The sequence below is a fragment of the Macaca nemestrina genome, chromosome 6 (assembly GCF_043159975.1).
Source record: "Macaca nemestrina isolate mMacNem1 chromosome 6, mMacNem.hap1, whole genome shotgun sequence".
NCBI lineage: Eukaryota > Metazoa > Chordata > Mammalia > Primates > Cercopithecidae > Macaca > Macaca nemestrina.
The window spans coordinates 25,423,050-25,449,468 of NC_092130.1; the positions used below are offsets into that span (position 1 = coordinate 25,423,050).

Below are 26,419 nucleotides of genomic sequence, written 5' to 3' on the forward strand. Positions count from 1 at the left end.
TCTTCTTAATGAAGACGTGTATGAATGAGAGGGAAGTAGTGTTGAACACTCTAATTTGAAACTAACAATTTTCGCTAATAAAAGGTTGAGTGCCACCTACTGCCTCATTTTAGAATGCAATGCTGAGATTGGTTCAATTCCTCTCTCAGTAATTGAATTTATCCTGAAAAATAAATCAATCCTAAACAAGATATCCAAACAATATAAAGCACTGTTGGAAGAAGAAATAAAAACAGGCTTTACTTAACCAAAAGAAAATTTTCAAAGTTAAAGGTTTTTGGAGTTTTAGATTCATATATCTAATAAACTCCTGTAGTTTCAAGTTACTGCTAAAACAGTAAAGGAAAATATAATTCTTGACTCACTCACCTGTGCCAACAGTGAAAGGAAAAACAGTACCACTGAAAGCCCTAAAATACTGTAATGAAACAACATGCAGCCACTCTAACTTCCCATGTTCCCAAGAGAAAATTAAGGGAAATAAAAACAATTTTCTTACCTCATAACACACTGCTCAAGTCCAGTATCAAAACAGCCACCTGCAGGACACTAGTTGGAAAGTTAACATTCCCTTTCAAAGTTACTCAAAAAGCCTTTTGAAATATAGTTTGTTACTATGTTTAAAGCTGACTTGCCTTCCCAAGTCGCAAACGCATACAAATATGCCCAGAGGCTCAAAAGAAATGGGCAAAGCCTTATAAATATTCATATACAACTAGCAGTTATACACTGTTTCAATAATTCAATGAGAAATCATAAAAAGCATTTGTCTTCAATTTGTGTTTATTTTTAGAAAATAAATGGCAAAATATATACACTGTGGAGTCTGAATCTCCTCATCATAGAGTGTGAATGATGGTCCGGTTGCGAAGCTGCTGAATATACTCTTTGGCATGGTCAACTGCCGTCTTTGGTGGCTCAGGTGGAGGTGGGGGCCCTTCCACCAGCTTCACAAAATAATGGCAATAAACCCTCTCCATGATCCCAAAGTGACCTCTGCCATGGTAGCGGATGCGTTTCAGGCACTGGCCTCGTCCTGAGGTAGACTCAGCTAAACGGGAAGAAAAAAAGAATTACAGGAAATGAGTGTTATCCACAAGCCTGATCAGCTGAGCAATTTCTGTCCTTTCCTTGACTGGATTCTGAGATTACATGGGCTCACTGGTTGGCTAGAGCAGGCTTGTCTCAAAACAATCGTCTCCTGAACATTAAGGACCAGGCACTATTCTAGTGTTGGAGAACTAAGAGTGCACAAGACTGGCAAGGCCCCTGCCTCCAAGCAGTTTACATTCTGGAGAAGAAAAATGTAAAATAATTTCAGTTAGTGACAAGTGCTGTGAATAAATCAGAACCAGATGACAGACAATGGTGGGGTGCAGGGGACTTCAGACTGGTAGCGTCAAGAGGCATCCCTGAGAAAGAGACATTTGATCTAAGACCAGAATGAATCATCTATGCGAATATCTAGGGGCAGCGTACTCCAAGCAGAGGAAAAAGCAAGTGCAAAGGCCCAATGGTGGGAATGTACTTGGCTTGTCTTAGGAAAAGAAAGAAGATGAGCATGCTGAAGCATAGTAAGCAAAGGGAAGAGGGGCACAAACAAGGGAAAGAGATTAGAGATAAAGCCAGGTCAAGATTACACAGGGCGCTGTAGGCTCTGGCAAGGAGTTTTTTATTTTATTTTAATTGTGATGAGAAGCCACTGGAGTCAATGGCTCCCAAATGCTGGTTCTCTGACAAGCCACATCAGACTAACCTAGGGAATGTAATTAAAATGCAGATGCTGAGACTTCACCTCTGTGGATTCTAATTCAGTATATTTGGGGTGAGCCTTGGAAATTACATCCTGGGTAAACACCCATACCACAACTCTCCCCAGAAATTCTGATTCACAGCCAATTTTAGGAACTCTGGCACAAATGCCCCCTCAGCTCCCCTCCCCACTTCTGTATATCAAAATTTGACCTTGAAAGTTTAAAGAAATCTTTTATATAGTATGTAAGGGCCAGGCACGGTGGCTCACGCCTGTAATCTCAGCACTTTGGGAGGCCAAGGCGGACAGATCACCACAAGGTCAGGAGTTCAACCCTGGCCAACGTAGTGAAACCCCATCTCTATTAAAAATACAAAAAATTAGCCAGGTATGGTGGTGGGCACCTGTAATCCTAGCTACTCAGGAGGATGAGGCAGGAGAATTGCTTGAACCCACGAGGCGGAGGTTGCAGCAAGCCAAGATCCACCACTGCATACCAGCCCGGGCAACAGTGCAAGACTCCGTCTCAAAAAAAAAAAAATTACTTAAGAAGAATTGTTCACCTGTTCACCCACAGTAACTCAAAGTAGTAGCCAATCACCTTCTACAATTTTCTGAATGTATTTAGTCAGCTACTTGTTTAGTTAATAAGCCTTTTAAAAAGGTAAAATCTACAGAATACATATTAAATTATCCATTTCAACACTCATCATTCATATACACTTACTGTGACATAACTTTATAAATATAGGGACTATACCAAAGTATGCACTTGACAACTCTCTAACTACAACGTCCTCTAGTGAAGTGGGTTTCAGCAGAAGCCTGCTAGCTTTGCCAAAGCGAAAGCCAAGAATGAAAGTGAAAACTGCCTAGGATCCAAGTGAGATAGGGAAAGACCTACTGCCCTTTTATTAACTTCATTTAGTGGGCACTGAAAAAGTGAGTTTACAAATTTCCAGAGACAGCAGCATTACACAAATCACTGTATAAGAAAACACCATCACAGTGCGTCCCCTGGATCAACCTGTCTAGCAGAAACCTACAAATAAGAACAGTGAGACCAGAAAACTTCTAAAAAGCATTTGACAAATGTGATAGCTGCTTCTATCCCAAATCACTTCTCTATCCAGCTTGAGTACCAATTTCCAAATATTCAGTGGATCACTAGATCACAATGATCAATCCCATCAGGGTCTACATCGGCTCCCATTTCCCTTCTATCTCCCCAAAACACAAACTTACAGAGATCTGTACAAAAGCAGAAGCTCAATGCCTGCTAAATGTCAGTCATGATTCCATCTTAAAGCCATAAAAGATCACCTGCATATCTTAAAGCCATGATGCCATCATTTCTTTATGTCAAAACAAAAACATTAATTTTTCTAAAACATCCTAAGATTCTTTAATACACTGTAATGGAAATACCCAACACAGCCACCCTGAGGTGTAAATGAAATTGGGACTTAGAGCATAGCTGACAAACTGTTTTCTGGTTCCTCTCCTCCACTCTCCTCCACTAAGTCCATATTTAGGGGTTTCAAACTGCTTTTGTGTATGGAACCATTTCAAGTAAAATGAAACAATATGTAGAAGCCTGATGTATAAAACACTGTAATGCTGATCTGTTCTTATTGAAACATGGGTCAAGGAAGACCCAAAACTGTGCCAATTCATTCACTCAACAAACATTTTTGAGTTCCTACTGGGTACCAGACTCTGTCCTGGGCTCCAAGGATATAGTGGTGACCAAAATATCAAGGGTCCCACTCCTAGACACCCCACAGAGCACAATTTCAAAACTACTGCTTATCGTTAATAGTTTTAAAACACCATCTTAATAATGTAAATCTCTTACCCAAACCTCTTTGATATAGTTTGAACCAAATGCACAGCCTGCCGTGTTCAGTTCTCTGGAATATAGGCCCAGTCTACCCTTCTCATTTTATCTACTCGAGGTCAAACTTCTACTTCCTTCACACTGCTCTCCTCATTGAACTACACTATTACTGCTTATTCCAACCTATGTACCTCTGCATGTATGGCTACCCCACTTTAAAAATCTCCTCTTCTCCCGGACATTCCTCCAGACTCCCAAATGCCTATCTTCAAATGTCAATTTTTTCTAGAAAGTCTCCACAACTATTCTAACCCATATTGATCTTTCTTGTCTACTCCAACAATACCATTTGTCTGTATTACTCTTTTTGGTCCCAAATCATATGCTGTCTTTATAAGCATCTGTGTTGCATCTGTAAAAGTCACCTCATCAACCAAACTTACACTCTTTTTGTATTGCCCCAAAAGTTCACAATCCATAGGAACAGAAATAATTTTGCAATATATCATCTGCTAATTAATTTCATTTTTTCAATACAGAGGTCTCTGGTAAATCTAATCAAATTCTGAAATAAGTTTCAAAGTTTTTCAAGTACATATAATACTAATGGTATACATGGTATTACTATAATTCAGAAGAATATTGTATGCATTCTTCCAAAGAAATACTACTGTCAAAGAACTACAAGTGTTAAATGTTTTAAAATGACACAAAAGATAAAACATCACCTATTTAATGTGGATAGTATGCACACAGAAAGTACTCAAATATTTTTTGAATGAAAGAATACATTAAGATATCTCAAAAGTGAAGACAACCTGTGTTTTTCTATAGATAATGCCCAACAGGTGTAATGAATTTAAAATATTGTCAATATTTTCAGGCCAGGCGCAGTGGCTCACGCCTGTAATCCCAACACCCTGGGAGGCCGAGGCGGGTAGATCACCTGAGGTCAGGAGTTCGAGACCAGCCTGGCCAACATAATGAAACCTCATCTCTACTAAAAATACAAAAATTAGCTGGGCGTGGTGACGCATGCCTGTAGTCCCAGCTACTTGGGAGGCTGAGGCACAAGAATTGCTTGAACCCTGGAGGCAGAGGTTGCAGTGGGCTGAGATCGCACCACTGCACTCTAGCCTGGGTACAGAGTGAGACTCCGTCTCAAAATAAATAAATGCATAAATAAATAAGTATATACACACATAGCAAATATTTCCTATTAGTAGTATTTAGGTAAATACAAATCTTGAAATTGTAACATTAGAAGCCCTCCCCTCCCACCTTCATCACTCTTAGCCAATAAGACTGATGTACAAGGTCAGTCATCACTTTCCCTAAAGTGATTCACTTTAGATGCCATGAATCACTAAGCAGCGACATTTTATTAGTCCATGTCCACTTGTTAAGGTCTATTCACAGTGTCATTAGTCATCGTTATAAGTTGGAAAGGGAAATGAACTTTCTAAATCTATGGTCATGCAACACCAGGTATTAGCTTTAGACCAATGACAGGCATTTGAAAGAACTACCATATAATGAGAACACATGCTATCAAAAAAGTACTTTCTTTAAAATGCCTATACTTATTTCAGGATACTGAAAGAACCATTGCTGAACCAAAATAGTAGCCAATAAGTAACTAGTCTTTCAAAACTCTAACAGAAGTTTATGGAATGAAATGTCTAGGCCTTTTCTAAGAGCACAGTAAGATAAATCGGTTTCCCACATTTTATGGTTAAGAATCAATAGTTTATTAAACTATTTATTATTATTAAGCTGTTTATCAAATAAACAGCTTCCCAGGCCTCTCCACTGGGGTTTCAAGTCCAGCGGGTCTGTGCCGAGGCCTGGGAATCTGTATTTTAAATAACAACCTCAAGATGATTCTTAAGAAGAAGCTTGACAAATACAGAGATAAAATGTCTGACACATCATACTCTTCCTGAGGGTACTCATCTCTTTTGATTATGGAATTACGCATCAAAATACTTAGTGAATGAAAACTTTTAAAAATCATAATATAAATCCAAACTTATTAGCCCTACTTAAGTGATCAACACAGAAGTAGATGAAAAGAGAGTACAGGTAAGGCAGAGATTTTTCAGCAGAAATGTGCAAAAGAACTCTGGATTAAAGGGTCAGACAACGTGGCTTATGCCTGTAATCCCAACACTTTGGGAGGCTGAGGCAGCAGGACAGCTTGAAGCCAGGAGTTCAAGACCAGCACAGGCATCTAAGTGAGACCTCTATCTCTACAAAAAAATTTTAAATTAGCTAGGTGTGCTGGCACGTGCCTGTAGTCCCAGCTACTCAGGAGGCTGAGGCAGGAGGATGACTTGAGACCAGGCGTTCAAAGCTGCAGTGAGCTGTGATCACACCAATGGACTCCAGCCTGAGTGGCAGAGCAAGTCATCTCCAAAAATAAAGATAAAATAAAGGGCTATTTATCTAGGATTGGTTAAGCATGTTTTTGCTTAATGGCAACAGTGGACCCTGCTCCTTCATTTGGAACAACAGGATTAAGCTCTTTATCCTATCTCTCTTTACTACAATTATTGAAAAGGATTTAAAGACGGTTATTGAAAAAGGCTTAAAGACAAATCGTATTTCATTTGTATCTGAAGTCCATTAGAAAGTCTGTCAGCTAAGAATCTCATATTCCTGTGAAACTGTATAAAATTAATTAAATTTGATTTGATATTCTGAATCAGAGCAGGAAAAATCACCAAGAGGTTTTTAAGCAAATGGTCTTGCTCCTCATCACTTCCAATGATTCCAAGCCCTCTCTAACATTATTTATTCATAATGCTCCCAGAAGAAAATGCTTATGATTAACTACTATGACCCTGCATCTTCTGAGTTGCCATTTTGATTTCCCTCTGCATCTCTGCATGTATCAGAATAAAATTATACAAGATTCAGCTTTCAAATAAAGCATTTCAACTGAAAATCAACTAATTTGAATTTCAGGAGGTGTGATGGCCAGCATCAATTCCAGGTGAGTTGAACTGAGATTTTAACCTAACCAGCACAGAGGCTATGTGAAAAAGTAGAATTTAGATAAACATTTTTCACTCTAATTGTTGAAAAATTATAAAATACAACTAATTCCCCCTGTAATGATTCAGCCCCTTCTGCTCCATCTGGAGAGTAGCTGTTCCCCATATCTTGAATTTAACATAGCTTTCAGCTAAAAAATCCTTAGATATGTAGGTGTGGCAGATTGAGAAAATTTTGCTCCAACATCATCTTTGTTTGATTATAAAACTGCTGAGGTTAGGAGTAATTGCTGCTGTAGTGAGAAAAAAACAGTAACTCCAACCACTGCTCCACTTTCCCATGGTGCTGGGAGGAGGTAAGAGAGCTTTGTAATAAACATTAATCTCCTTCTCGGAAAAGAACTGTGTGAAGGTCTGCAGCAAAACAATTCCTTACATTTGTACAGAACATCATGCTTCCCAAAGCATTTTAACTTACATTAATTTAATCTGATGTGGAACAAGCATGTAAAAGCAGAGATAATGCTTCAGGATGTAGTAACAAGGGAACAAACATATCTGGGTCATCTGAGCCTTCCAAGGCCCCTTGGCTTTTACAATTCAACAGATCTTCCATTTTGATAGTTGGAAGGTTAAATTACAGGACACCTTTATGGATTAGGTACCTGGCTTGGCACATTATAAATAAACATTTTTTAAATGCACCTGTGATTCTTTACCTCCTTCTGGTTGACAAACAACTTTAAAAATGTGTTATACTATTTGTTATAATATTACAATTAAAGTACCACTCTATGTACCAGTCTTGTTATCTATTATTTAATAATTATTAGCAATTGGTTTTATGATCTCAGTCTCATTACAGAACAGGTAAAACAGTAGTTATTGTCATTTATACTAAGTTAAAATTGACATGCATACGGCTGAAGAATAAGCCATTACTAGCAATTTTCATTGACAAACCAAGTCCTGAGGAGTTAGGTATTAAAGACTGTTGTTAGACAAAAAATATGGCATTACTACTGGAAGACATTTTCTAATGCTAAGAATATTAAAAATCTTACCTATATATAAATTGGACCTGAATTCCACATTGTGGTCTCTCACTGCCATATCTTGTGCTTCTAAGAGAACCTTAAATAAGAAAAAGAAAAGCATTTAATTGGCTAACCCTGAAGTAAAATGGAATTAAGTTTCTCATCTCTCATGATCTCTGTACTATGACTGCTCATCACATGCTTCCATAGTCAATTTTAAAAAGAGAATATCAAATGGTAAGAGTACAAAGGAGACGGGAGCTTTCCTTCCGTAGACCAAGAATTGTAAATGCACAGAACACAGCCCATCCTACTAAGTTTTAAATGATGTGTGTAAGCTATAAAGGAGATAGCGGCGCTTGTAAGCAGTACTCTTGGGAAGGAACATTACGTCTCTGAGTCAGAAACTTGTCAAAAAGTTCCCAAGGCCAGATGCGGTGGCTCACACCTCCGTGATCCCAGCACTTCAGGAGGCCAAGATGGGCAGATCACATGAGGCCAGGAGTTTGGGACCAGCCTGGCCAACATGTCAAAACCCCGTTTCTACTGAAAATACAAAAATCAGCCAGGTGTGGTAGTACATACCTCTAATCCCAGGTACGTGGAAGGCTGAGGCTGGAGGATCACATGAACCCAGGAGGTGGAGGTTGCAGTGAGCCAAGATTGCACCACTGCACTCCAGCCTGGGCAACAGAGACCCTATCTTAAAAAACAAACACAAAGTTCATGAAACTCAATAGCTTACTCTTACTGAGAAGTCTTAGCTGGGATGGTGGCTCATGCCTATAACACCAGCACTTTGGGAGGCTGAGGCAGGAGGATCGCTTGAGGCCAGGAGTTCGAGACCAGCCCATCTCCACAAAAGTAAAAAAATTGCTGGAGATGGTGGCGCACACCTGCAGTTCCAGCTATTTGGGAAGCTGAAGGACGAAAATCCCTTGAGCTCAGGAAGTCAAAGCTGCAGTGAGCTGTGATCGTTCCTTATATTCCAGCCCTGGGCAATGGAGTGAAACTCTGCCTCCAAAAAAACAATAATCTAATTAAAAACTAGAATAAAATAAAAATTCTTAAACTTTGGATGCAGAGTAACCTTTAACATCAGACAAGTAGAGAAAATCACACTTGATATAGTAATTTCCTTGAAGAGGTTATCAAATTTACTCTCCATGGATATCGAATTAACTTCCTCCAGAACACATTTTTGTAAAAATACAAGAACACATTTTTGTAAAAATATGACAATTGGGCCGGGCGCAGTGGCTCTCCCCCGTAATCCCAGCACTTTGGGAGGCCGAGGTGGGCAGATCATGAGGTCAAGAGATCGAGACCATCCTGGCCAACATGGTGAAATCCCTTCTCTACTAAATATTCAAAAATATTAGCCAGGCGTGGTGGCGCACATCTGTAGTCCCAGCTACTCAGGAGGCTGAGGCAGGAGAATCACTTGAACCCAGGAGGTGGAGGTTACAGTGAGCCGAGATTTCGCCACTGTACTCCAGCCTGGGTGATAGGGCAAGACTCCGTCTCAAAAAAAAAATTAAAAAATAAAAAAAAAAACAGAAACCAGATCAAAATTTTATGCCTTAAAAGATAAAGAATGTAGTACATGGCTGGGTACACAACGAATACTTGTAAATGCATTCTGCATTGAATTAAATATGGCAAAATCATAGCGTTACAAAGGAACCTTTTAGAAGTCTGAATCTATCAATCTCAACTATTTAACTATTACTACTAAACTGAAAGGTATGAACTGACTTTTGGTGAGAATTAACTGAATATATAGAAAATAATGCTCATATCCCCAGATGGTAAGGGACAATAATCAATACAACTTTTTGTAACAAGACTATTAAAAAAGAAAAACAGGCCGGACACAGTGGCTCACGCCTGTAATCACAGCACTTTGGGAGGCCGAGGTGGGCGGATCGCCTGAGGTCAGGAGTTCGAGACCAGCCTAGCCAATATGGTGAAATCCCATCTCTACTAAAAATACAAAAGTATTATCTGGGTATGGTGGCGCACATCTATAGTCCCAGCTACTCGGAGGCTGAGGCAGAAGAATCACTTGAACCCAGGAGGCGGAGATTGCAGTGAGCCGAGACCGCGCCACTGCACTCCAGCCTGTCCGACAGAGCTAGACTCCATCTCAAAAAAAAAAAGAAAATAAAAATATATATGTAATAAAAAAAGAATATTCATGTTCCTAGAATGAGTCACCACAATTACCGTCAGCACATTTGTATCTAGTGAATTAGCTACATTTAGAGTTGGAAGGATCTTTAGGAGCCATCTAATCCAATCCCACATAGTTTAGGTGAGAAAAATAGAAACTGACTGGTTAAGTGTCTTGCCCACAGTCACAAGAAAAAAATCAGAGAAAAGACTAGAGTCCAAGGCTCTTGAGTTCCAGTCCAGGGCTCTTTCCATTAAGTTACAAAATTATGTAGTTATAAAAACTCTCCTTTATAGGGAAAAAAAAAAATCTCTGAAAAAATATACTTTGAAGTTCAGCCTTGCTCCAAGAAATAAATAATATAAATAATATATATACAAACACAGATACATACACACAAATATACACGTATATGTATACACATATATGCACCAAGCCCCAAATCATTAAAAATAAGGTTCATCACATCATAAGCAGTAAAAAACAGATAAATATCTGGTGGAAATAAAAGCATCTCAGGAAATAAACACCTAAAGCACGCAACATTCCTAAGCGCACACGCATTTAATAAACTGAGCACCCTAAATCTGTATTATATAAAGTATGCATTTACAACAGAAAATTTATTCATAATTTAGGCTAAGCTTACTAATAATTGCAAAACAGCTGCATTCCCCAGTTCTCCATTCTCTACCACACCCAAACTTGTAAGTTTACCTCTTTAATTATTTTGGCCCCTTTTTTGTCATTGAATTCCAACTGAGCCAAAGCCTGGTCAATAGACATTCCTCGTATCTAGAATTAAAGGGTGAGAGACAAAAGAAAATAAATTAGTTTACAAAGTCAATGTTTCCTTTTCAATGAAAGCCTTACATGATTTGAGTAACTTCTAAAATCAGTGAATTGAACCCAAGCAAAAGAGAAGAAAACAAGTTTGAGGGAAGATACTATTCTCTTTCAGTGAAAATGAAACAAACATTTTAACCATAAAACTGACACTGTAATAGTTTCAATAACATTAAAGGACAGCAAACATGACAGAGACCACAGGCTGGTAACGACTACGCTAGGCATTTAAGGCATCTCCTTCTCCTATAGGATAAATGTATTACGTGTACATTTGCTGCTTCTGTCTCCCCTCATCTACGAATTTCATTTCCTAGGGGAAAAAACATAAAACCAACTGTTTTAAAACAGGTTGAATCAAGTTTACAGATAAATAAGTAGGTTTCCTGGATTCTCTGGTTATAGCCAAACTCCTGATGCCTTTTAGTATCTATCTATCCAATGTGATTTAGTTTCTCAGAAAAAGGTGAAAATTAAGGAAAATCATACATCTCTGAACAATCATTCTTTTGGTTACCTACCAATTGTATCATATTCCTCACAAATCTTTTTTATTTTTCAAATCCTGGGGTGAGGGTTGGGGAGGGGATCTCATAGCTTCTTTCCTAAATTATTATATGGTAATAGTCATTGTAGCTTACCAGTTTTGCCAAATACCACATCTTGTCTTTGCTATATTTTATTTGTCTTCGACAGTGGTAGATTTCCTTACAAATAGGAAAACAAAGGACAGAAAGAACATTTTAGCAGGTTTATCACAAAATGGCAGTAACATATACTGTTATTAAAGTTTTTACTTTCTAGGCCTAAAGAAAATGCTGCCATAAGAAATAGAAACATTATTAAGAATGTAAAGATTATTTCCCCCTACATAAAGTTGTATTTTTCCAAAGTCTCACTATGTTAAAAGATTACTAGGGGAGAAATAGAAACTATACAATGGCTGGTTTGTGTCATCACTTGCAACATTTCTATCCAAAGAAATACTAAAAGATTTAAATTAAAGTATCTTGAAAACATTTAGCTGATTAAAAGAACAAAAGAAAAAGTACAAGAAGAAAAAGTTCAGTATTAATGAGGAGAAAAATGGCAAAATGGACAAAATAAGTGTTTTCATGTGAAAAGCCAATATTCTAGGTGTTTGGTCAACAGCATAGGTTCTAGAATCAGACTGACTGGATTTGAATCCTAACTCTGTCATTTACTAGCTACATAATCTTGAGCAAGCTACTTAACCTCTCTCTAATTTTCCTCTTCTATAAAATAAATAAAATGATAACTAGAGGGAAATAAAATAACCTATTCCAAGAAACCATTTTATAGTGCCTGGCACATGGTAACGTCTCAGTAAATGTTAGCTTTTATTATCTTCTATTTAAAGTGGTAGGTATGTCCTGTTTAATTACAATGTATAGTTCAAAAAGCACTTTTCACTCATTATTTCATTTAGTCTAACTCTATGAGTTGAGAGACGAAACATTTTATATAAACTGAAAATCAGAGAAATCAAGTGACTTAAGACCACAGGTTTGCAAGAGACAAAGTTGGAATTCAAAGAACAGAAAAAGTATGATACACCTGATACAATGTCTAGCGCATCTACTTTCAAAAGTTCCTCTATTGACTCTAAAACCCACTTTCTTTCCACTACTATACCAAACTGCCACTTTAAAAAAAAAAATTAGAAAATATGTGTTATGGGAAACTGTAGCAAGGAGGTCTCAAAACTTTCTAACATTCTGACTCCTGCTGGACATTTTCAAATGCCTTAGAAAGAGCAGTTTTCTCAAGTGGCCATCTTTTAATATGTGGCAGATTTCAGCTGCAATAGAAGCAGACAGCCTGAAACTATAGCAATAGCCTAATTACATTTTCAGCAATAAAGTATCCTGGGGAGACAGGGAGAGGAAGAACTGTCATGACTGATAATAATAATCTGCAAAAATTAATCCACTAAATGAAATCTTTTATATAGAAAAGACCCTTTAATTTGTGCATTCTTGTGGTGGGATACCTTTAAACCTTAATTTTGTATGATTACCCTCAAATTTTACACATATAAAAAATTGTAATCCTGACCAGAGGATGGCAAAAAGGAATGAAGTATTTACAAGAAAGGCAAAAATTACTCAATCATCCTCTTCCAAAACTGAAAAAAAACCTCAGCATTTACTTTGGACAGGTGAAATGTCTAAGGGCACTTTCTAAAGATAAACGAGACAAAGTCTCAGTACGTAAGTATCAAGCAAATAGATAAAGTAACAAAGTTGGAGGTTGGAAGGCCTAGTTATATATCTCTGCCATTAACTGACCTATACAGCAAATTAGATAAAGTGAGGATAGGATACGTAAAATAGTTATTCAAACGAAATAAATGTATGTCTAAATTATAAAATGTCTAAAACAATAACTTTTAAATAAATCAATTTATTTTTAAATGCATATAATAATTCAAATGAGGAAAAAGTGTTACCTAATAGAAGTTCTGGCCAGGCGCTGTGGCTCATGCCTGTAATCCCAGCACTTTGGGAGGCCGAGGCAGGCAGATCGCTTGAGCCCAGGAGTTTGAGACCAGCCTGGGCAACATGACAAAAACTCATCTCTACCAAAAATACAAAAATCAGCCGGAAGTGGTGGTACGTACCTGTGGTCCCAGCTACTCAGGAGGCTGAGGTGGGAAGATCTCTTCAGCCCAGGAGGTCAAGGCTATAGTGAGCCATGACTGCACAACTGCACTCTAGCCTGGGCAACAGAGTGAGACCCTGTCTCAAAAAAAAAAAGTTCCAGGCCAGCTGCAGTGGCTCACACCTGTAATCCGAACACTTTGGGAGGCCAAGGTGGGTGGATCACTTGATGCTAGGAGTTTGAGACCAGCCTGGACCACATAGAGAAACCCCATCTCTACTAAAAATACAAAATTAGCTGGGCATGGTGGCACATGCCTGTAACCCTAACTACTTGGGAGGCTGAGGCACAAGAATCGCTTAAGCCCAGAAGGTGGAGGTTGCAGTGAGCCGAGATCATGCTACTGCACTCCAGCTGGGCAACAGAGCTAGACCTTGTCTCAAAAAAAAAAAAAAAGTCTTATTAGAGCTTTATGAGATTCCAATTCACATTAATGTATTATTATCAGCATGAAAACTAATTCATAAATTAAAAATATGTCTCATATAGAAATGGTTGTTGGGGGAGTGAAGAAAAAGAGGAAAAATAAGAAATGGTAGCTCAGAGAGTTTTGACACAGTCTCATTACACTTTTCATTTATTTAACATAGCTTTTCTCAAAGACACTGCAAAAGTAAACTCAAGCCCGAATTAACAAGGTGTGACTATCATAAAGAAAGCCCTTTAATTTCTCTCTGGCTCATTTTCTTTATATGAAGCCCCATATAAGATAAAATCTACATAAGAATCTATATTCTTTGGAAATTGGTGCTAGCTAAACTACGAAGCTAGTCTTAAAAATATGAGGACTAGCCTAAAACAACTCTACATTGGTAACATTCATTTTAATTTACTGCTATGGGGTTTGTTCGCTATCCCATCCACTATTATTTATTGACTATATATTCTAATGCAAAAGATCAGACTTAGGTAGAATGGTAGATATTACCTGGCCCTCTTTTCAGCTAGAGATAAAACTGATTTTAATAATGGTTGCAGCTGGCAGATTAGAAATTCTAAGAGACATTGTACATTATAGCACAGTATTATGAACTATATGGCCAGTGAATAAATTATTCCTGGTAAGTTAGGTATTTATGAAGGGTATCGGTATTCCCAGTCATAAAAGGTACAACTGATACACCAATATTAAATTACTAAATACTATTTAAAGTCAGAAAATGTTCATATTTCCCAAATGTCATAATTTATCCCCCAAAGGATTACTGAAACAAAATCTGTGCAAAATAGAGAAATTAAGGTTTTCCAAAGTATTTATATCAAATCGAATCAAATGTCTTCCCACAGGCACTTGTATAAGAAGGATAAACGATACAAAAAAGTTAATCAGAATAGTTTCATTAAATACAACACACAACAAATTACTGATGATAGTGTTCATCATTTGCTAGAGTTAAGCAGATGACATACTACCAACTATTTGCGTTTTGCCACTTGGGATATATCCTAAAGTACATTTTTTAGTATTTAAAGATATAAAACAAACATACAACAGAATTGTGCTGTTAGATTCTGGACTTGACAAATACTGTTATAATTTATTTCCAATTAATAACTGATTCCAAAGAGCTCAGGTAAGAAGCAAAAAAAGTTCATTAGTTACAGAAAATTTTTTATTTATGATATTTGTGCAATTATGTAACATTTCATTTAGTAAATTTTGGTTAATTACAAAATGGAGACCAGCCTGGCTAACATGGCAAAACCCCGTCTCTATGAAAAATACAAAAATTAGCCGGGCGTAGTGGCAGGTGCCTGTAATCCCAGCTACTCCAGAGGCTGAGGCAGGAGAATCACTTGAACCTGGGAGGTGGAGGTTGCAGTGAGTCAATATCATGCCATTGCACTCCAGCTGGGCGACAGAGCAACACTTTGCCTCAAAAATAATAAAATAAAATAAAACTAACAAAATGGAGTTAATACTTAATAGCCAAGACTGACAAATCTTTCAAGTTGTGATGTCATGACAAAATATGAAAGTTGAAAAGTTATTTGTTTATTCTGTGCAGATAACGATAAGATTAATCTCCAGTAGGAACCCAATGATTAAGTTCAAACTTTAGGTTCAAATTGCAAAACAAACAAGCAAAAAACAGTGTGTCTATATTCAAATATGTAACACTGGAAAATCATATACACAATTTAAACATTGGCCAATAGTTTAAGTCATTCTTGCCAACTCTATATGCTCCATCATTAAGAGCTCCTCAGCAAGCCTCTCAGAGTCAGAAATCAGTAGGTCTTAAACTATGAGCTTAGTTTTAGAGTTAAGGTCCCTAATACAGGAAGTTAAGTAAAGACAAATAAGTAAAGAATAACAATCCTTTTCAACTATCAAAGAGATAAATCTAGTACATCTGTGTCAATTAGAGCAAACGGTTGTATAATTTTTTTAAGACAGAATAATAAATCATTACTAATCACTTAAGAGTAAGAGCATTACCAGATTTAAGAGATTAGTTCTACCCACGAACTTACTGCTGGTCTCCGAGGTTCTCCAGGCAGTTGCGGGGGATAGACAATTTTATTCTTCTTCTCCCATTTTCGAGAAATGTCAAGAGAAGCACTTGTGTGGATATACGATTGAGGTAAAACACTGAAATGAAAGAAGCCTATAAAACAACAGACACTTAGGGGACCTTTTTGTAGAGTTTACATATCTTTTGAACCATATCAGCTCCATTTTGATGAAAACAATTTAAGGATCCCAAGTGGAAATATTCTAGAGGTATTAATTAATAGAGACTACTTTTAAAGACAACAAAGAGCCAGTTACAGAGGCTAACAAGAGAGAAAGTAAACGCACATAAGTCAAACCGTTAATAGATATTAACCCAAGATTTCTTGCCTGGACTGGCCAATACCACTGTCTTCTATAAGTCACCCACTCCTAAGAAAGATTTAGAGAAGACATAATGAGCTCTCTGACCTGACCTGTAAGATTGCCCAACTTTGTTGAGTAACTAAGACAAATGCACAAAACAATTAGAAGACAATATGAAATCACATAACTAAAATATAGCAAACAGCAGAGGATTTCAGAGGTGACTTCAGGTGAATCTTGAACATCCTTATCAATACGGATTGGCTCCGTGTCCCACCCAAATCTCATCTTCAATTGTAATCCATACATGTTGAGGGAGGGACCTGGTGGGAGGTGATTGGATCACTGGGCAGTTTCCCCCATGCTGTTCTCGTGATAGTGAGGGAGTTCTCATGAGATCTGATGGTTTAAAAGTGGCAATTTCCCTGCACTGTCTCTCTCTCCTGCTGCCTTATGAAAAAGTTATCTGCTTCCCCTTCACCTTCCCCCGTGATTCTAAGTCTCCTGAGGCATCCCCAGCCATGCGGAACTGTGAGTCAATTAAATGTCTTTTGTTTATGAGTTACCCAGTCTCAGGTAGTATCTTTATAGCAGTGTGAAATGGACTAATACACTAATTATCAGAGGAATGGGGCAACGACATACATCATCTATGCAGAGGTACAGAGTTGGGAAATAAGAGGAGGTCTGACTGAGTCAGAGAATTTGTTAAATATTGGAAAATATTGGTAAGGTCACTGAGGCTAGAGTGGTTGTCTTTGAATGCTAAACTAATGGGCTGAGACTTGATGAAGATCCCAAATTCACTATTCCTTGACCTCTTCCCCCACACTTCAATTGCTTTAATAATATACAACTAGTCATTCTCCCTCTCTCATCTTCCCCAGCATCTGCTACTCCCCTATATCACTAAATAAAATCATTCTTGAATGGTGTGCTAGTTTATCTTCGACTTCCCAATGATTTTCATCCTGCCAGAGCTAGTTACCAAGTCTTACAGATGCTTCCCCTGAAATCATTCTCAAATGCTTTACCTCTTCTCCATTCTAATTGCCACCATCCTATATAGCAATAGCCTCTAGATTGATTTCTCTTCCATCAACTTGCCCAGTTCCAATCCATCTTTCTCTGCTTGAGTACTAAATGAGTTACCCTTCTATAATTCAGAGCTACTCATGTCATCCTCCAGCTTAAAAACCTCTGTTGAAATAAGCAAATGAATAATTTTGTAATATTCTAATGCTATCCTTTTTTTTCAGTGTCACTGAGTACTGGGATTCTTGGTATGGAAACAAGCAGAAGAGGTTCAGCCAAAATCCAGTAAGTACTAGATCTCTCCACTGAAAAGGTGTAGAAGCAATGACCAATCTAGTAGCAATTAGCACCCCTACTTCCCAGATTACGGTCTTGAAATATCATTTCCTACTGAAGAAAACCAAAACTTCTGGGAGAAATGGCTGATTGCAGATCTCAAGCAGATAACATACCAAATCAGCCTAGAACATCTTGTCATATTAGAAAGCAAAGAAGCCATCAAAGATTACCAAGGTCATGTCAAAGGCACTCAGGAGCCAACTTGTGGATGCCCAACAAGTCAAAGATGGGACAAGCCAAGCATTAATGAGGACAATAACTATAGTAGTTATTGTCCTTTAAACATGAAATATGTTTAAAGCCATAAGTTCATAATAAAACCAGGAAAAATACAAATTAGTTACCATTAGAAGATGCTAGCGAGCCAACTTGTTATTTTAAAAACTGGTGAATGAAGAAAAAGATAGGACTTATCCTGTCTTTCCTATACAAACTGTACCATTAAGTTGCCAAGTAGTAGATGAGGAAAAGTTTCACTTGTATAAAGTTAGTAATGAAGGAATAGCAAATTATAATAGCATCATCTTGTAATCCTTAATAAACTAATGGAAAAAGGAGGTGTTATGTGCCTCCTGATGGAAGAACACACCACCCACCATTCACAAAGTAGTCTTTCCTGCCCAAAATGAAACTGGGGGCTCAAGCCCCTAGATTCAGTATAGGAAACAGAGAAAAGAGAACATGTTATGTAATACCCTGGGGATGCACTCGGTAAAATCCAAGGTATGGAAAACGCTACAAAACAACCAATTGTCTCCAACAAATAAATTACAAGAAAAAAAAAGAGAGGGTTGAATAAAAAACTCACAGAGTAAGAGATTCAACAAAAATACCAATTAGTTTCAATGTGTGAACTATTATAATTTAAAAAGTATGACAGTTATGAAGCCATTGGAAGTTTAAATATCAAATGAATATTTAATGCTTTTTAATGAGATAACAGTGAAACATTTATGAAAATGATACAGTGGGGGGAGTGTTTCAAAATATGATGAGGGAAAGTACAGGTTATAAGATTGGCCATAAGTAGTAAGTGTTGAAGTTGGGTAACAGACACATGGAGGATCATCAGACTGTCTACTTTTGCATATGTCTGGGCATATCCAAATAAAAAGTTAACACAGCAAACTTTGGTATTTCCCTACTGCCCACAATAGGAAGTCCAAACTCTTTAGTAAGACATGGAAGGCTTTTTGTAATCTAGACCCAACCTGCCCTTATGGCCTAGCCACATAGATGTTCTTTGTTCTCTGAACAAGCTTTTACTCAAATTGTTTTCTCCTGCCTTATTATCTCCTGAATGAAATGCTTATCCTGTTTTTAGTTCTAGCTCAAATGTCACCTCAGTGTGAAACATCACCTAATCCGTTCTCTGATCACAATTCTCACGTTGTCTTAATACTTTGTTCTTGCCGGTCATACAGCAATGACTCGGACCACTGTACTATCATAAGTGGCTATAACAGAATGAGTTACTGTACTAAGTGTACAGATGTTGCACATTTAAAGGGCAAGTCTGACTTTCTTCATATTCTAGCACCAAGAACAATGTCTGGTACGTGGATACTGAGTAAACATTTAACTCAGACTTATACACTCAAAGTGGTTGTATATTGGCATATTCTCATACAAATATGCAACTTGGAAGATTTACTTGGCAAACAAAACCTTTGTTTTTAGTCTTCAAGCCATTTAGACCAAAGACTCAAACAAATCTATTTTTCTAGTGTATCATATTTACCCCAAGTTCACTATCTCCTATCCTAATATCGAGATTATTGCCATCAAAATACCTAACAAAATCTGTACCTTTGCCTTCCACATTTAGGTTCCAATGTCTTAACTGAAAAGCACAAAATTAGGATACATGATGTATGAAGGTGCATTTTGCTAATGAAATATAAGCCAGGTGGTGACAGCTGAGGCTACAGAGTCAAGCAGACCTGGGTCTAAATCCTAACTCTAATTTACTAGGTGAATGGCCTTTGGGAAGTCACATAACTTTCTGGGTCTCAGTTTTCCCATCGGTAAATAGAGTAGTAATAATTACCTCATAGCCTTCTTAAGAAGCTCAAATGTAAGTAAAATACTTAACCTGACACTTAAAAGGGCTCAATAAACTTTAGATATTATTACTTGTAGAATGAGAAGAATAATACCTACTTAATATTATTGATGGATTAATAATTAATATAGTGCATCCTACAGTGTCTAACCCATGATAAACACTGATGGCTAGTGTTATTTTTTAAATTAGGCCCTTTGGCCAAGTATGGTGGCTCATGCCTGCAATGCCAGCACCTTGGGAGGCCATGGTAGGAGGACTGTTTGAGGCCAGGAGTTCAAAACCAGCCTGGGCAACACAGCAAGACCTTGCCTCTGTTTTATTTGTTTATTTTGAGACAGAATTTCACTCCCGTCACCCAGGTTGGAGTGCAACAGTGCGATCGCAGCTCACTGCAACCTCTACCTCCTGGGTTCAAACGATTCTCCTGCCTCAGCATCCAGCGTAGCTGGGATTACAGGGGCGCACCACCACACCCAGCTAATTTTTGTATTTTTAGTAGAGATGGGGTTTCACCATGTTGGTCAGGCTGGTCTTGTACTTCTGACCTCAGGTGATCCACCCATCTCAGCCTCCCAAAATGCTAGAATTACAGGTGTGAGCCACCATGCCTGTGTTTTTTTTTAAAGGGTATAAAAAATAAAACAAAGTTAGGCCCTTTGAATAGTTAATCTCTCCTGTCCCCACTGCCCAAATCAGTCCTGTGAACTATAAGCTTTAAATACACAATTTCAAAGTTTCTTCTCAAGTTTATAATCATAAACGTTTATGTTTCTATGTAGTTGTAATTAGTGAGTAGGGTACACTATGTTTGTCACCTCTTTGGACCTTAGTTTCTTTGTCTGTGAAAAGAGGAATTGGACTACATCATCCATAGGGCCTCTCCTAACCTTAATTCTATCACTCATCTCATCACCAACAGCATGACAAAAACATGAACCCCTTTGCTACAAACCGATCTGAAAGATATCTTGAGTCAGGCCCATACCTGCTGTGCTCGTCGAGCACGGTACCTTGCGCTCTTCAAATCTTCGATACATATTTGGTGAATTAAATATGTTGCTTCATAAATTAAGCATACTATGAATTAATAATGTCAAAGCTTTCTGAATTCTTATAATACTTTCAGGACTCAAATAATTCATAAACTGAATTATCAAGCAAAGACCAAACTACCATAATCAAATTAAATTAAAGTATTATTCCAAATGGGGTACTTAATTTAGAAGTACAGAATATTAAATCAAAAGTTCCCATGTGCCCTCTCCTGGCCAGTTGCTGGAATAACACTCAATTAAAACAAAACGAAGCAACCTTAAAAAAGAAAATACAGACAAAATCAAATTCTAATTCTAATTATCAGTTCCTCATCCGAGAGTGACCTAAGTATCTCTGGTCACTTGCTCTTCTTTGAGACACTTTCTTGAGTTGGGTTCCAGGACACTTGGGGTTTTCTTCTCCCGTCTCTGGCTACTCCCCCACAGTCTCCTTTGTTGTTTCCTTGTCTCCCTCCCTGGTCTGTAAATGTTGGCTGCCTCAGGCAGGAACTAATCTTTGGACTCTTTCTATCTACACTCCCTCCCTTGGTGAAGTCAACCAGCTTTGCAGCTTTAAATATTATCCATGCATTGATGACTCCCAAATTTACATACATTCCTTGCACTCTACAAACTCACATACCCAATTGTCTACTCATATCTCTACTTGGATGCTTACTGAACAGCTCAGATTTAACAAACCCAAAACTGAGCTACTAATATTCTCCCCAAACTTGCTCCTCTGGAAGTCTTCCTAGCTCAGTAAATGGTTAACTCTACCCTTCCAATTGCTCAGGTGCTAAACTTTGGTGTCACCCTTCTTTCTCACACCTCACATCCAATGTATCAACAAGCTCTGTCAGCTGTGGTTAACATACTGCCAGAATCCAACCATTCACTTACCTTCACGGCCACCCTAATCCAAGCCACCATGATCTCATACCTGAAATATCCAATGGTCTCTGCTTCCATCCTTGCTCCCCATCCCCACCCCAGTCTTTTCTCAACACAGCAGCCAGAAAGAACCACTCATAAACATAAATCAGATATTACCCCAATGCTCAAAACCTTACAATAATTTCCCACCTTGCTCAGAATAAAAGCCGAAGTATTTACAGAAAATACCAAGGCTCTATACGATTGATGACTCCCCCTTCCTCTCTGACCTCATCTCCTATCACTGTCCCTCTCCTTTTCGTCATTGTTCCTGACAACACCAGGTATGGTTCCTTGGAACTGTCGCACTTACTGTTCAATCTGTACAGAATGCTGTTTGCTCAGATGTTAGCACAACATGCTTCCTCATTTCCTTCAAATCTTTACTCAAATACTATCTTTTAGTGAGGCCTTCCCTATCTAAAACTACAAGTTCCTCTCTCAAACACACATACTTCTTATTCCCAATCTCTGCTTTTATTTTCTCACAAGCAGATGTCGCTATCAAATATACTCTATATTTTACTTATTTTGCTTATTTGCCCCCCTTACTATATTGTACACTCCATAATGGCAAGAGATTATTGTCTGTTCCTGTTCCCTGCAAAATCCTCAGTGCTAGAATAGTTCCCAGCTCAGAGCAGGCACTAAATACATATTTGTAGAATCAATGAAAGAATACAGAGACAGGTAAGGTAAGAGGACTGAGTGTAAATAACTATGCCAAAATTTTACACACAGTTGGAAGCTGCGGAAAGCTTAAGAGGCTATGCCCCATCTAAAGGGTGGTACAGCTGAACATGGTGGCTCACACCTGTAATCTCAGAGACTCGGGAGCCTGAGGTGGGAAGATCACTTGAGCCCAAGAGTTTGAGACCAGCCTGTACAACATAGTGAGACTCTGTCTCTTAAAGAAATTTTTTTTTGGCTCGGCGCGGTGGCTCACACCTGTAATCCCAGCACTTTGGGAGCCCGAGGGGGTGGACCATTTGAGTCCGGGAGTTTGAGACCAGCTTAGCCAACATGATAAAACCCCATTTCTACTAAAAATACAAAACTTAGCCAGGTGTGGCGGCACGCACCTGTAGTCCCAGAAAATATTTTGTTTAGATCCTCACTTTGACATTTAACTGTGTAACCTTCAGTAAGTCACAAAACTTCTCAAATATATGCATCAGTAAAATAGGAGGCTTGGAATTCAAAAACTGAAAACTGTCAGTCAGCTAACAAATAGAGCCTACAGAGTAATCCCAGCACTTTGGGAGAATGAGGTGGGAGATAATTTGAGGCCAGGAGTTTCAGACCAGCCAGGCAATAAAACAGGACTTCGTCTCCACTAAAACTAAAAAAAAACAGGTGTAGTGGCGCACGCCTGTGATCCCAGCTACTTGGGAGGCTGAGGTGGGAAGATGGCTTGAATTGAGGCTGCAGTGAGCTATGATCATGACACCACACTCCAGCCTGGGTGACACAGCAAGACGTTGTCTTTAAAAAAAAAAAAAAAAAAAAAAAGAATTTTTTTTGAAAAGTATATATATATATATATCCTGCAGAAATGTTTTATTTGGTCAGCAGCACTTTTCTTAACCTAATTCAATGTTTTTAGATAAGGAATACACTCTACTCACTGCCACAGGCCCTCCTACTCTCTCATTTTACATAGACAACTTTCCTTAGTTTTTTTATTTCTAGTCTGGGGCCTATATGCAATTAAGTTTCCAATCACTGGCCAGGCGCCTCATGCCTGTAATCCCTACCTTTGGGAGGCCAAGGCAGGAGGATCACTTGAGCCCAGGAGTTAGAGATCAAGCCTGAGCTACAGCAAGACCCTAAAAAATTAGCCAGGTGTGGTGGCATGCACCTGTAGTTCTAGCTACTCAGGAAGCTGAGATGGGAGCCCAGGAGCTTGAGGCTGCAGTGAGCTATGATCACAGCACTGCACTTCATTCAGCCTGGGCACAGAGCAAGACCCTGTCTCCAAAAAAAAGGAAAAAAAAGTTTCTAATCACTGAATCAGATTATATGCTAAGATTTTATATGGTTATCAGGAACATTATTTGTACCTTTCTACTTAGTTTTCTTATGGTCATTTTCCCCACTAGAAAATCCAAAGTAAGGATTCACAAAATTAAGTAATAATTTCAGAATTGCAAATAGCCTTAGAGATTATCTAGTAAAATCCAACACTCTTGTATCATGACATAGAGGAAAAGACTAAAGGCAAACTGCTTAAGTTTCTTGCTGAGAGTTTCTTAATACAAGCTGGTGCAAGACAATTCAAATCAACATCAAAATATTTACCTTGTGTAAGACCTTATGCTGGAGCTCAACAATAAATAAATGTCCCTACCTTTCCAAGATACACAAGATACACAAGTTAGTAAAGGGCACAGACACATATACATGAAGCCATCATAGAAGGCACACATGCTAAAAAAGGAAGGAAAAATTAATTTCTTTCAGTTTTAGAGATACCAGAGAAAACTTCCTGAAGAAAAAACATCTAAACAGAGGTTTGAATAATGGGTAGGACTGCTGTTATAGACAAGATGTAAGGGCATAGGAGGAAAAGCCAAGAAGCAAGTAAGTGCACAGTATATTCCAAAAAAGTAAGTAAATCAGCATGGTTAGGGGAAGAGTGATAGAAGATTACCTAGGAAGAGTACAGACAAATCCTAAGAGCTAGTGCTTCCTATTTTCTTCTTTAGCCCACCTCTTCATCCCCCTGGGACCCAAGAACTTAGAAAAAGGTTAAATATAATTGGGAACTCAGTAGTAATTTATAATAATAAAAACATTAATGGCAACTAGAATTCAGAGTGGGATTATCACGTGCCACAAACATACAAAATACTTCACATGCATTATCTTGTTTGAACTTCATTTTAAAAATCTATTAGAGCTACATGCATGGCATGTGCCTGTAATTCCAGCACCTCAGGAGGCTGACGCAAGAGGATTGTGTCAGCCCTTAGGTTTGAGACCAGCCTGGGCAACATAGCAAGACCTCATCTAAAAAAATAAATAAATAAAAATCTTTAAATTTTTAAAAACCTAAGAGGTACTAATATAATGCTCATATCATAAAAGTGATAACTGAAGCTTATTAAGAATAAGTAACTTTTCAAATTCACAGTTAAAAAGCAGATTCATATACAACTCATCCGTCTGCAAAGCCTATGAACTAAACCAAAGTCATTAACAAATGGACAGATCAGAAAATTTACAATCAGATTACCAATTTTCAAATACCGATTTTTTAAAAATTAATTTTTGGGGAGAAACACAGCGACTACTTACCCTAACCTTTAATGAATGCTTTTGTCCTAAGGTTACAGAATGCTCTGGTATAAAGCTTCAAAATTTCCTACAACTGAGTGGCCTTAGGCAAGTTATGTTACGTTTGGGGGCTTCAATTTCCTTGTCTGAAAAACGGGTATAGCAGTACCTACTATGTTACGAGAATGTAGTTAAGGCATATAAACCTTAACTGTTACGAGAATGTTACGAGAATGAATTAAGGCATATAAACCGCTAAACACAATGTCAGGTAGGACGTAAACCAGGGCTGTCCACAACACGAGCCCTGCCCATGTAAGCAAGTAACCAGAGAGGTAACTTGAAAAGTTGAACGCTTCCATATGTAGATGGAATAGTCTAACCTTGTCCAGAAAGATCACAGTAGACGTTCAGAAAACGCATTTACAATGGCCTTTGGGTTATGGGTAATCCTGATATCTGCAAAGCTTATGCAATAAGGTGGCGAAAAAATAGAGTGACAAAGCAGCGGCACGGGCTGTCTCATTCGCCTCAGTAGCCCCAGAGCCTACAGCACAGCTAGGCACGCAGGCGCTCAGTTACCAACTGGCAGAATAGTCAAGATGCCTTGGGCCCTTCTGAAACTCCGAAGCGAGAGACTTACCCCAAGGCGAGCTTCCCCTGGCTCCTCAGGTTCTGTATCCATAACGCACCTGCAACATCAACACAAGCCGTCAATTCAGATTCCATCTCGACTCCCTTCTGTCGCTTAACCACTAAGAAATCCTTACCCAACTGTCCCAGGACCGCCGCCGCCATCTTCCGCCCTCCCGCTACGGAAGCCTCAAGAGTTCAAGCGCTTTCTGGACAGCACGCATGCGCAATACTCCGGCTTTCCTGTGGAGCTCTCCCACAAGCAGTACCTGCACCTGCGGTGCTGTCACGAAGACCGCGAGCACTGGGCCGGCGCTCGAGGTGTGGTCAAGCGAGCCTGGCTTGGGAATGAATGAATTAATAAAGGCCGAAAGCGCGTGGGTTTCCGAAAATTCACCTGGATTCAGAAAAACTGCGAAGCCCCACTCACAAACTCGAAAGGAGTAGGGGAACAGAATACGTGAACAAGCGACCTAATCTGGTGGCCCTCAGTTTTCTTTTCAGAAATGACTAACGCTAGGGCATAAGCTTGTCGTAAAGATAAGTCGAAATCGTGTGAAAGCTATTTTATTTCATTTTATTGAAACAGGGTCTCTCTCTCGCTCAGGCTGGAATGCGGTGGCAACGACCTAGGCTCACTGCAGCCTCGACCCCGGGCTCAAGCCACCCTCCCACCTCCGCCTCCCAAGTAGCTGGAACTACAGGCTCACGTCAAGTCTCCACGCCCGGCTAGTTTTTGTATTTTTTATAGAGACGGAGTTTCGCCAAATTGCCCAGGCTGATCTTGAATTCCTGGGCTCAAGCGATCTGCCCTCCTCGGCCTCCCAAAGTGCTGAAATTAGAGGTGTGAGCCACCCAACCTAGCCTAAAATCTCTTTTAAAGAGCAAATAAGGCCGGGCGCGGTGGCTCAAGCCTTAATCCCAGCACTTTGGGA

The 26,419-nt window shown here is 38.7% G+C and overlaps 1 protein-coding gene across 1 annotated transcript; it reads right to left on the reverse strand.

The window, feature by feature from the left end:
- Positions 1-761: 761 nt before the first annotated feature.
- LOC105482391 (mitochondrial ribosomal protein L22) lies at positions 762-25,749 on the reverse strand. The gene is made up of 7 exons (XM_011742441.3): positions 25,622-25,749; positions 25,495-25,543; positions 15,815-15,932; positions 11,293-11,358; positions 10,523-10,600; positions 7,657-7,726; positions 762-1,051 (listed from the first exon to the last, which is right to left on the reverse strand). Exons 1-7 carry the CDS (start codon positions 25,647-25,649, stop codon positions 840-842), a joined length of 621 nt encoding a protein of 206 aa, XP_011740743.1. The 5' UTR covers positions 25,650-25,749; the 3' UTR covers positions 762-839.
- Positions 25,750-26,419: the final 670 nt, after the last annotated feature.